Raw genomic sequence first — 13829 nt, 5'->3', positions numbered from 1 at the left:
CATCGCCATCTACTGACTGGAGTGGGCAACGCAGTTGAGGAACCAAAATGTTCATCTTTCATTTATTTCATAAAGGATTAATATATTAACTCGTTCAAAGAGAAGCATGTTTTGATTGTTGTAAATTCTAACTCATTAAAAACGAATCAAACTTTACACTCACTACATATTTGCTTTGAACCATACTTCTGACATGGATCATTTTTCAATTCGTCCAATTTTTCATGACTTTGTCAATCAACTTGTTCTTAATAAATATAAATCATGGTTTAGTGTTTCTGTATCAATATGGACTATTAACAAATTCAACAAATTCAAATCCTTTGGAGTCATGTTGACTGTTTATTTCATATCAAAATCACATTTTATTGGTCACTTACACGTGTTTAGCAGATGTTATTGCGGGTGTAATGAAATACTTGTGTTTCTTGCTCCGACAGTGCAGTAATATCTGACAAGTTATATCTAACAATTTCACAACATACAACACACAAATCTAAGTATTTGAATCTAAGTTTCTCTGTAGACATGGTCCATCCCACCAGAGGGAAGAGGGGCTCCTGTATCAGTGGGTTTGACCAGATAGACACCTGCAGACACACAGTATAGTGCCTCCCATGTACTCTCCTAAGATTGGACTTTTCTATACCACGTATCACGTGACTGTATACAAAACTGCCAATGGTAGAAAATTCTGCCAGTGGTATACAGTGCATTTGTTAAGTATTCAGACACCTTCCCTTATTCCACATTTTGTTACGTGACAGCCTAATTCTAAAATTGATGATTTTTCCCCCCTCTTCAATCTACACACAATACCCCATAATGACAAACCAAAACATTTTTTAAAACATTTTTGCAAATGTATTTACTTAAGTATTCAGAACCTTCACTATGAGACTCAAAATTGAGCTCAGATGCATCCTGATTCCATTGATCATCCTTGAGATGTTTCTACAACTTGATTGGAGTCCACTTGTGGTAAATTTAATTGATTAGACATTATTTGGAAAGGCACACACCTGTCTATATGAGGTCCCACAGATTACAATGCATGTCAGAGCAAAATCCAAGCCCTGAGGTCAAATGAATTGTCCATAAAGCTCTGAGACAGGATTGTGTCGAGGCACAGATCTGGGGAAAGGTAGAAAAAATGTCTTCAGCCTTGAAGGTCCCGAAGAACACAGTGGCCTCCATTATTCTTAATTGGAAGAAGTTTGGAACCACCAAGACCACCAACACTCTTTCTAGAGCTGGCCATATGAATGATGGGTTATGAACTAACAGGTATAAATGATGGGTTATGAACTAATAGATATAAATGATGGGTTATGAATTAATAGGTATAAATGATGGGTTATGAATTTACAGGTATAAATGATGGGTTATGAATTAACCGGTACAAATGATGGGTTATACATTTTGGGTTATGAACTAACAGGTATAAATGATGGGTTATGAACTAACATGTATGAATGATGGGTTACGAACTAACAGGTACAAATTATGGGTTATAAATGATGGGTTATGAATTAACATGTATGAATTATGAGTTATGAACTAACAGGTATAAATTATGGGTTATGAACTAACAGGTATAAATTATGGGTTGTGAATTAACAGGTACAATTGATGGGTTATAAGTAATAGGGTTAGGGTTATGAACTAACAGGGTTATGTGACGTCTAGTCAAGGTGGGTGGAATCAGGCGCAGAAAGCAAATAGCGATAATACGTTTATTCTCCGGTGAACAAAAATAAACACAGACAACCCAAAATACAAATAGGGTGAAATTATCCAAAACAGGATAACAGACAAACCGGAGAATAATAAACACAAAAAACACTGACAGACGAAAGAAAATGACAAAACAAACAATCCCGCACAAAACAAGGGCGGGACAACCTACATTATATACAGACACTAATTAACTAACACACAGGTGAAAACAATCAGATACACGAAAAGGGATCGGTAGTGGCTAATAGGACGGTGACGACGATCGCAGAGCACCGCCTGAACGGACAGGAGAGCCAACCTCGGCGGAAGTCGTGACAGTATAAATTATTTTTTATGAACAAACAGGTATAAATTATGGGTTACGAACTAACAGGTATATATTATGGGTTACGAATTAACAGGTATAAATGATGGGTTATGAACTAACAGGTATAAATTATGGGTTATGAATTAACTGGTATAAATGATGGGTTATGAACTAACAGGTATAAATGATGGGTTACGAACCAACAGGTACAAATTATGGGTTATACATTATGGGTAATGAATCAACAGGTACAAATGATGGGTTATAAATTATGGGTTATGGATTAACAGGTATGAATTATGGGTTATGAACGAACAGGTATAAATGATGGGTTATGAACTAACAGGTACAAATGATGGGTTATAAATAATGGGTTATGAACTAACAGGTATAAATGATTTGTTATGAACAAACAGGTATAAATGATGGGTTATGAATTAACATGTTTAAATAGGTTATGAACTAACAAGTATAAATGATGGGTTATGAACTAACAGGTATAAATGATGGGTTATGAACTAACAGATATAAATGATGGGTTATGAACTAACAGGAATATATTATGGGTTATGAACTAACAGGAATAAATGATGGGTTGTGATTTAACAGGTACAAATTATGTGTTATAAATTATGGGTTATGAATTAACCGGTACAAATGATGGGTTATACATTTTGGGTTATGAACTAACAGGTATAAATGATGGGTTATGAACTAACATGTATGAATGATGGGTTACGAACTAACAGGTACAAATTATGGGTTATAAATGATGGGTTATGAATTAACAGGTACAAATGATGGGATATAAATGATGGGTTATGCATTAACATGTATGAATTATGAGTTATGAACTAACAGGTATAAATTATGGGTTATGAACTAACAGGTATAAATTATGGGTTGTGAATTAACAGGTACAATTGATGGGTTATAAGTAATAGGGTTAGGGTTATGAACTAACAGGGTTATGTGACGTCTAGTCAAGGTGGGTGGAATCAGGCGCAGAGAGCAAATAGCGATAATACGTTTATTCTCCGGTGAACAAAAATAAACACAGACAACCCAAAATACAAATAGGGTGAAATGATCCAAAACAGGATAACAGACAAACCGGAGAATAATAAACACAAAAAACACCGACAGACGAAACGAAATGACAAAACAAACAATCCCGCACAAAACAAGGGCGGGACAACCTACATTATATACAGACACTAATTAACTAACACACAGGTGAAAACAATCAGACAAAACCAACAGATACACGAAAAGGGATCGGTAGTGGCTAATAGGACGGTGACGACGATCGCAGAGCACCGCCTGAACGGACAGGAGAGCCAACCTCGGCGGAAGTCGTGACAGTATAAATTATTTTTTATGAACAAACAGGTATAAATGATGGGTTACGAACAAACAGGTATATATTATGGGTTATGAATGAACAGGTATTAATGATGGGTTATGAATGAACAGGTATTAATGATGGGTTATGAATGAACAGGTATTAATGATGGGTTATGAATGAACAGGTATTAATGATGGGTTATGAATGAACAGGTATTAATGATGGGTTATGAATGAACAGGTATTAATGATGGGTTATGAATTAACAGGTATAAATGATGGGTTATGAATTAACAGGTATAAATGATGGGTTATGAACTAACAGGTATAAATGATGGGTTATGAATTAACAGGTATAAATGATGGGTTATGAATTAACAGGTATAAATGATGGGTTATGAATTAACAGGTATAAATGATGGGTTATGAATTAACAGGTATAAATGATGGGTTATGAACTAACAGGTATAAATGATGGGTTATGAACTAACAGGTATAAATGATGGGTTATGAATTAACAGGTATAAATGATGGGTTATGAACTAACAGGTATAAATGATGGGTTATGAACTAACAGGTATAAATGATGGGTTACGAACCAACAGGTACAAATTATGGGTTATACATTATGGGTAATGAATCAACAGGTACAAATGATGGGTTATAAATTATGGGTTATGGATTAACAGGTATGAATTATGGGTTATGAACGAACAGGTATAAATGATGGGTTATGAACTAACAGGTATAAATGATGGGTTATAAATAATGGGTTATGAACTAACAGGTATAAATGATTTGTTATGAACAAACAGGTATAAATGATGGGTTATGAATTAACATGTTTAAATAGGTTATGAACTAACAAGTATAAATGATGGGTTATGAACTAACAGGTATAAATGATGGGTTATGAACTAACAGATATAAATGATGGGTTATGAACTAACAGGAATATATTATGGGTTATGAACTAACAGGAATAAATGATGGGTTGTGATTTAACAGGTACAAATTATGTGTTATAAATTATGGGTTATGAATTAACCGGTACAAATGATGGGTTATACATTTTGGGTTATGAACTAACAGGTATAAATGATGGGTTATGAACTAACATGTATGAATGATGGGTTACGAACTAACAGGTACAAATTATGGGTTATAAATGATGGGTTATGAATTAACATGTATGAATTATGAGTTATGAACTAACAGGTATAAATTATGGGTTATGAACTAACAGGTATAAATTATGGGTTGTGAATTAACAGGTACAATTGATGGGTTATAAGTAATAGGGTTAGGGTTATGAACTAACAGGGTTATGTGACGTCTAGTCAAGGTGGGTGGAATCAGGCGCAGAGAGCAAATAGGTATAATAATGTTTATTCTCATGTGAACAAAAATAAACACAGACAACCCAAAATACAAATAGGGTGAAATGATCCAAAACAGGATAACAGACAAACCGGAGAATAATAAACACAAAAAACACCGACAGACGAAAATTATGAAATGACAAAACAAACAATCCCGCACAAAACAAGGGGCGGGACAACTAACATTATATACAGACACTAATTAACTAACACACAGGTGAAAACAATCAGACAAAACCAACAGATACACGAAAAGGGATCGGTAGTGGCTAATAGGACGGTGACGACCCAAAATCGCAGAGCACCGCCTGAACGGACAGGAGAGCCAAACTCGGCGGAAGTCGTGACAGTATAAATTATTTTTTATGAACAAACAGGTATAAATGATGGGTTACGAACAAACAGGTATATATTATGGGTTATGAATGAACAGGTATTAATGATGGGTTATGAATGAACAGGTATTAATGATGGGTTATGAATGAACAGGTATTAATGATGGGTTATGAATGAACAGGTATTAATGATGGGTTATGAATGAACAGGTATTAATGATGGGTTATGAATGAACAGGTATTAATGATGGGTTATGAATGAACAGGTATAAATGATGGGTTGTGAATTAACAGGTATACATGATGGGTTATGAATTACAAGGTTTAAATGATGGGTTATGAATTAACAAGTATAAATGATGGGTTATGAATTAACAGGTATAAATGATGGGTTATGAATTAACAGGTATAAATGATGGGTTATGAATTAACAGGTATAAATGATGGGTTATGAACTAACAGGTATAAATGATGGGTTATGAACTAACAGGTATAAATGATGGGTTATGAATTAACAGGTATAAATGATGGGTTATGAACTAACAGGTATAAATGATGGGTTATGAACTAACAGGTATAAATGATGGGTTATGAACTAACAGGTATAAATGATGGGTTATGAACTAACAGGTATAAATGATGGGTTATGAATTAATAGGTATAAATGATGGGTTATGAATTAACAGGTATAAATGATGGGTTATGAACTAACAGGTATAAATGATGGGTTATGAACTAACAGGTATAAATGATGTGTTATGAACTAACAGGTATAAATGATGGGTTATGAATTAATAGGTATAAATGATGGGTTATGAATTTACAGGTATAAATGATGGGTTATGAATTAACAGGTATAAATGATGGGTTATGAATTAACAGGTATAAATGATGGGTTATGAATTAACAGGTATAAATGATGGGTTATGAATTAATAGGTATAAATGATGGGTTATGAATTAACAGGTATAAATGATGGGTTATGAATTAACAGGTATAAATGATGGGTTATGAATTAACAGGTATAAATGATGGGTTATGAATTAACAGGTATAAATGATGGGTTATGAATTAACAGGTATAAATGATGGGTTATGAATTAACAGGTATAAATGATGGGTTATGAATTAACAGGTATAAATGATGGGTTATGAATTAACAGGTATAAATGATGGGTTATGAATTAACAGGTATAAATGATGGGTTATGAATTAACAGGTATAAATGATGGGTTATGAATTAACAGGTATAAATGATGGGTTATGAATTAACAGGTATAAATGATGGGTTATGAATTAACAGGTATAAATTATGGGTTATGAATTAACAGGTATAAATGATGGGTTATGAATTAACACATCCCCTCCAGGCATTTCAATACTTTCAGGATTTCTTACGGGCCATGTGCAATATGCAAATTATATCCTTGCAATTATTCAAATATTTAGTTCATTTCATGAGAGCAACATGATCATTAATGATTTCTGAGCAACCATTTTTTATGTAATGTCTATTAAGAGTATCTTATCAACTTTATTTCACTTGGTGATGTTTCATTATAGAGAACATAACATGACAATACGACATGTAAGTAGCTGAATATGATTATGGACTAACAGTCTAACAGTTTGAAGGACACAACTCATGTTATTATGGTTAAACAGTGAAAGAGTAATTGATAATGGAGTGTTTTTTTTTACAATTAGGAAATAACATGTTTTTCTCGTACCTCAGCCAGCATTGTGAATGGTTAGGAAATAATGTCATATTTTACTCGTACCTCGGCCAGCATTGTGAATGGTTAGGAAATAATGTCATATTTTACTCGTACCTCAGCCAGCATTGTGAATGGTGTCTGATGCAGTGACCTACTAGACCAGGGCAGTAAATCTAATACTTATGTGTTTTTAGTCAGGCATGAAAGGTCTGTGTTGGTTCTGTGCTTACAAGTTACATCTCTGGCCATGCTGGCAGGGTCTGAATCAAACCCAATGTCCAATGGGATTGATCTGTTTGATCCAAATGTTTGTTTCAGTTTTCAGTAGTTGAATCCTTTGACGTAATGTTGATTTCAACATTTTTAATTTTCAACAAATGCGCTGGGTTGGTTGAAAAGTGATACTAAACTTACATACCAAACACTATATTGACATAGTGGAAGATTTAGTGAATTTATACTGTTTTTCATACTAAGATGGACCAAGATATGTGTTGCTTTTGCACATATTTGTTAATTGGTTTAGCAAGAGTGTGTTGATTGGTCGGTCATTGGGTTCATGTGTTTTACAATATGTTCAAATCAAATCAAGCTTTATTTATACACCACATTTCAGACATGGAGGCAACACAATGACTTCACAGGAAAAAATTTATAAAAACAATGAAAATAAACAGACATATTTACTACACAATATAAGAGGATAAAAAACAGAAGAATAACAACTGAAAGACTAATGAGCACCCTAAGGAAATGTCATTGATTACAATATTAACAATTGGATGCAACATCCAACCCTAAGATGGACAAGCCAACACAATCTGACTAATGAGGTGATACCAATCGGTTCGCCCTAGTTGCTGTGGTGGAAATTCTACTCATAGTCAATAACAAGGAGGCTTGCTTCTGGGTTGTATACTATATCAGGATAGGTGCAACTTCAGAGATGACGTACAATGGTTCCAAACACCAACCCCACACATCCTGTGCCAGGCCTTGGGCCCCAAATACAATCTCCCCCTAGGAGGAGGTGACTGACGCACATACACTGTGGAGACAAGTGATTGGTTCCCCATTACTCATGCCATCCCTTCACATGTTTTGCAATAAACACACAGTTCACATATGGAAACAATGTTTCCTTCTGATCTCTTTTGCCTTCCTCCCTGCTGATATTCTGCCTAGCAACAGGGATATGTGATAGATACTGATATTCTGCCTAGCAACAGGGACATGTGATCGATGCTGATATTCTGCATAGCAACAGGGACATGTGAAAGATGCTGATATTCTGCCTAGTAACATGCCTAGTAACAGGGACATGTGATCGATGCTGATATTCTGCCTAGCAACAGGGACATGTGATCGATGCTGATATTCTGCATAGCAACAGGGACATGTGATGGATAACCCTGACTTCTACCCTCTTTGGACCCAAGGTGACTTGAGTGTGGCTGCCAACACCAGAGTCAGAAAGGAGACATTCTAATAGCAAGAGGTCAATAGTTCGTATCAGCATATTCTGCAGATAGACATCTTAATTAACTATGTTACTTAGCTAATTATGATTTCTCCACCACAATCTTTCCCCAGGAACAGGCTCCAAAACAATAGCTCTGTTACTGGTGTGCAGGATATAAACTTTACTCTGTGGAGGATCAAGAGGAACCAGTCAGTTTCTGTCATATTCTTGGCTGAGTGTCTGAACATCATGGGTTCATTCTACACACCCAGAACAGTTAGAACAGGCCTCTATCAACACACTTTTCCATATTATAAGAGTTTGGTAAAGAACCTATCTCAAGCCCAATGCCTCGGCTTAAATAATTATATTTTGCTACACATGCATTAGTAAGGTTTAACAGAAAATTCCCTCACAGTGCTAACGAGCTATATGTGCTAAAGTCCAACCTCAAAACATAAATGGAAAAACCAAAGCCTGTAACAACTTCTCCCTTAAGACAACAAATATATCCTATACTTTTGTTGGACAAGTTTACTCACCACCAACAGAAAACAACTTCCAATTCAAATTAAAATGAACTACAATGCTTCACCTTCTACAATATAAACATGGTGTCTACTGGCTGTCAACAATTAAAAACAAGAAAAAACACATTACTAAATATATATTTTTTTCCCTTGGAACGAGCTGAAACAAAACTCATCTCCAATACGAAAAACATGCAGTCAAAATCAATTTTGATCCATGGCAACACACTGGCTAAACACAAAACTTTTTGACTACACCCCCCTGAAGACAATCAACAACCAAGTTGTCCTTACCACGGACATGTCTGATTTCAAGAGGAAACTCCTGCAATATCCGTAGTAACTTTCCACCTCACTGCAGAGCTTCTCTCTCTTTTCAGGGCTCACTAGATAGGCATGTTGTTGGATCGGGGCCCAGTCCCCAATGTCATGCTCTAGTACATTTGGTTTGGCACATCTGAGAATGAACAATGATATTCTAAAAGCAGGATAACAATGTCAATATAATTGTACTCAAAAATTGTCAGTTGGTTGCATAAATGAATTTTTATTACTAAATGTAAATATGAAAACCAAATGTCCCTTTGTTAATATGTATTGGCAATAATTAATTTAATTGTGAGGCATGGAATAATAAAACATGTATCTTTTGTCAGGCTGAATGTTTGAAATATGAGGTGATTTGAGACATGCATCTTCGACAGTGGGATGTTTGAAAGTCACAAAAAAATACTGGAGTGATGTAAGAATGCGAATAAAATTGATTACAGACCAATTTATTATACTGCATCCATGTGTATAGGTAGGTGTAAGACAGCACTTGTTTGTTACTCACTTTTTGTTAAATCATATAAATAGTACTCTTTCAATTCAGAGCCTGGATTTTCCCCCTGAGGCTAATATCCATATCATGTTGTTCATTGATATCATGAAACAACGCCTTCATGCATGTATTTTCTGATGTGTAATCAGAGAACATTTATCATAGTATCTCTTGTCACATTGAGAACAGCTAAAAGGTTTCTCTCCTGTGTGTGTTCTGTAGTGTAGAGTCAGTTTGCTAGATGTAGTAAAACTCTTCCCACATTCATCACAGCTAAAAGGTTTCTCTCCTGTGTGTGTTCTCTGGTGTAGTGTCAGATTGCTAGATGTAGCAAAACTCTTTCCACATTCATCGCAGCTATAAGGTTTCTCTCCTGTGTGTGTTCTCTGGTGTGATATCAGGCTGGTTGACTGAGTAAAACTCTTCCCACATTGAGTACATCTATAAGGTTTCTCTCCTGTGTGTATTCTTTGGTGTGAAATCAGGTTGCTTAGCTGAGTAAAACTTTTCCCACATTGAGTACAGCTATATGGTTTCTCTCCTGTATGTATTCTCTGATGTACAGTCAGAAGGCCAGATGAAACAAAACTATTCCCACATTGATCACAGCTATAAGGTTTCTCTCCTGTGTGTGTTCTCTGGTGTATCATCAGATTGTTAAATGTAGTAAAACTCTTCCCACATTGATCACAGCTATATGATTTCTCTCCTGTGTGTGTTCTCTGGTGTGATTTTAATTGTCCTGAGAAAACAAAACTCTTCCCACAGTCAGAGCAGCGGTGAGTTTTCTTTCCTTTGGGTCTCTGCTGGTTTTTCTTGGGGTGTCCTGATCTGCAGAGACTCTTCTCTGCCTCGTCAGCATCATGAGGTTGTTGAGGCTCCCCAGAGGATCCACGATAGTCACCTCTCTCTCCTGTGTGAACAACAAAGTCAGACAGATGTTTAAAGGCCCACAACAGAGGAAATCCCCTGTAAAGGGTTATGCCAACAGCGTAGCCATGAAGTGCAATATCGGGAGTGCTACTCAAGGAAACTCACTTTAAGTCCTGTGTCTATTCACTAATTCACCAAAGTGGGGGAAAACTCAGGGGAGTTCTCATAGGCTGACAGCAAAAATAGCCTCCATTTCCAGGTTGCTTATGAGTGCACTCCACACTTCTTTTGGATTATAATTGTAAGGCTTTTTTGAATCTTAATATATTTGTGTTACTGGTCACAAATCAACTGCTTTATTCTTCAACACTTCAACCAGTAAAATGCCCTTTGGCAAGCTTTTACCATCAGCCTGATAATGAGGGTTTGTACACTAAGTGTATGCCAATTGGCCCATAACTTCACCAAAAAATAACATAGACCTAGTGTACATGTCCTGGTAATCTGTCTGGCCCTGTGGCCTTGTGAATGTTGACCTGTTTAAAGGTCTTCCTCACATCGGCTGCTGAGAGCGCGATCACACAGTCATCTGGAACAGCTGGTACTCGCATGCATGTTTCAGTGTTATTTGCCTCGAAGCAAGCATAGAAGTACTTTAGCTCGTCTGGTAGAGCGTCAGAGCCGGTGTAGTACGGTTCGAACTTAGACCCTTATTGATGCTTTGCTTGTTTGATGGTTCGTCGGAGGGCATAGAGGGATTTCTTATAAGCTTCCGGGTTAGAGTCCCGCTCCTTGAAAGCAACAGCTCTAGCCTTTTAGCTCAGTGCGGATGTTGCCTGTAATCCATGGCTTCTGGTTGGGGTATGTAAGTACAGTCACTGTGGGGATGTCATCGATGCACTTATTGATTAAGCCAATGACTGATGTGGTATACTCCTCAATGCCACCGGAAGAATCCCGGAACATATTCCAGTCTGTGCTAGCAAAACAGTCCTGTAACTAAGCATCTGAGTTTTAGTGACCAAGTCACTGGTGCTTCCTGCTTTCATTATTGCTTGTAAACAGGGATTAGGAAAATAGAATTATGGTCAGATTTGCCAAATGGAGGGCGAGGGAGAGCTTTGTACGCGTCTCTGTGTGTGGAGTAAAGGTGGTCTCGAGTTTTTTTCCCTCTGGTTGCACATTTAACATGCTGATAGAAGTGAGATAAAACAGATTTAAGTTTCCCTGCATTAAAGTCCTCGGCCACTAGGAGCACCGCCTCTGGATGAGCGTTTTCCTGTTTGTTTATGGCGCAATACAGCTCATTGAGTGTGGTCTTTGTGCATCGGTCTGTGGTGGTATGTAGACAGTTACGAAAAATACAGATAAACTTTCTAGATAGTGTGGTCTACCAGTAGGCTACAGTAGGTTGTATCTCTCTAGGTCATGCCAGTAGGCTACAGTAGATTGTCTCTCTAAAGGTCATGCCAGTAGGCTACAGTAGGTTGTATCTCTCTAGGTCATGCCAGTAGGCTACAGTAGATTGTCTCTCTGAAGGTCATGCCAGTAGGCTACAGTAGGTTGTATCCAAGTGGAAACAACTATCAACCCAATGTGGAAAGTGTTGAATTTGGTCTACAACAAAATGAATGGCTTATTTGCTACATGAGATTTACTAGATCTAACAGAAGTTTCGTAACGCTTAAGTTATTATGTGGACACGTGACATACCGACAACTTTGTTAGAAAACACTCTAGGAGTTGTCATCAGATCGCTATGCATATTCATGCTAGTAGCTTACCATCTCTCTCCATTGAATACAGGCGGTTGACGACAACAACCCTAGAATATAAACAATAGTTTACAATAATAAGATGTGTCCACCAATCCAAAGAAAGGATAGGTGGGAGCTAGACAACCCGCAGTGCAGCTTTGTGGACAACGACTCCCTTTGTTAGAACGGAGAGACATCTTGTCAGTACATCATCATCTTTGGTGTAGCCAACCCAACTCTCGCATGGCATTATTGGGGGGCACGGTGTGTAGTAAATCATCACTACATGCCGTGCCCCCCAGTCTGCGGTCAGCATATAGACCCTTCTCAAATATATATGCTAAGTAATTTTGGGGGAAACGGAATGGAGAAAACAAGGTGTAACTTGTTATCTACGTCGTCTGATTCTAGACATATCAGTCATCATCCTATTGCCCCTCCGTTGAAGAGGTATTATAATATAATAATATATGCCATTTAGCAGACGCTTTTATCCAAAGCGACTTACAGTCATGTGTGCATACATTCTACGTATGGGTGGTCCCGGGAATCGAACCCACTACCCTGGCGTTACAAGCGCCATGCTCTACCAACTGAGCTACAGAAGCTACAGAAGGACCAGGTATTGACGAGCCAACTCCGAATATCAAAGTTAAAAACACATTTAAGGCAGTACTTACTGGTGTTAATTAGATCTCCTTTCTCCTCCTCTTCATCTTTCAATGTGACAGTAATCTCCCCTTCCTTCACTCCAAAAACTACATCCTCCTCTTTATCTTCCTCCTCTTCTTTTATTGTAACATCCTCCTCGTCTTTCACTCTGAACGGGTCGTCCTCTTCTTTCACTGAAACGCCTTTCGCTTCTTCTTTCACAGTCTCACCCTCTACTTCTTGTTTTACTGTGACATCCTCCTCTTTCTTCTCCTCTTTCACGACAATGTTCAGCGCCAGAGCTTCTTCCTCCGTCCAACAGACCTCCTCTTCTTTAACAGGAGGGGAGTAATTTAGGGAGCTCATGTTCGGGGATGTTAGCTAGCTAGCTATCATTAGCGACTAGGCTAGGGTTAACTTAACCAGCCAGCTACTATAGCTGACTAATACAAAATAACGTAATATTATATTAAACAGGTTTACAAGTAGATACAATAGAAATGTGTCTAAAACACAGCAGGAAATATACACCGAAAGCGTATAAATAGCTTGAATCTTTCGGCTAAGTCGTCTAGCAGGCTACGGAGGTGGTTGACGAGCTGTTTCTGAAGAACCGTCCACTAGATTATACGTCACGCTGGCAGCGTCGCCTGAAAGACGCACAACGTCGTCTGCTGACTGGAGAGGAAACGGAGTTGAGGATCATATTTCATTTTCAGACAAAGATTATTTTAAATGGATTTAATAAAATAATAATATTATATTGAGACATACAAAGACATTAATGTGTTGATTGATTAGTGCGATTAAAAATGTTTACTACGGCAGTTTCATTAAGTCAAACTAAATCTAAATAAGTAGCCAGCTACTGTAGGTCTATACTGCTCCTACATGGTGTAACAATA

At 37.2% G+C, this 13829-nt stretch overlaps 2 protein-coding genes across 2 annotated transcripts in view; both read right to left on the bottom strand.

Moving 5' to 3' along the window:
• Positions 1-13829, bottom strand: part of LOC118370090 (zinc finger protein 501-like) — a 311132-nt gene that overhangs the window by 11758 nt on the left and 285545 nt on the right. The window lies entirely within an intron of this gene.
• LOC118370083 (gastrula zinc finger protein XlCGF17.1-like) lies at positions 7405-13590 on the bottom strand. The gene is made up of 2 exons (XM_035754877.2): positions 12954-13590; positions 7405-10556 (listed from the first exon to the last, which is right to left on the bottom strand). The coding sequence occupies exons 1-2, from the start codon at positions 13288-13290 to the stop codon at positions 9763-9765; spliced, it is 1131 nt and encodes a 376-aa protein (XP_035610770.1). The 5' UTR covers positions 13291-13590; the 3' UTR covers positions 7405-9762.

Source organism: Oncorhynchus keta, chromosome 37 (assembly GCF_023373465.1).
Source record: "Oncorhynchus keta strain PuntledgeMale-10-30-2019 chromosome 37, Oket_V2, whole genome shotgun sequence".
Lineage (NCBI taxonomy): Eukaryota > Metazoa > Chordata > Actinopteri > Salmoniformes > Salmonidae > Oncorhynchus > Oncorhynchus keta.
The sequence above is the reverse complement of the archived record's forward strand: the minus strand, read 5'-3'. Positions and strand labels throughout refer to the sequence as shown.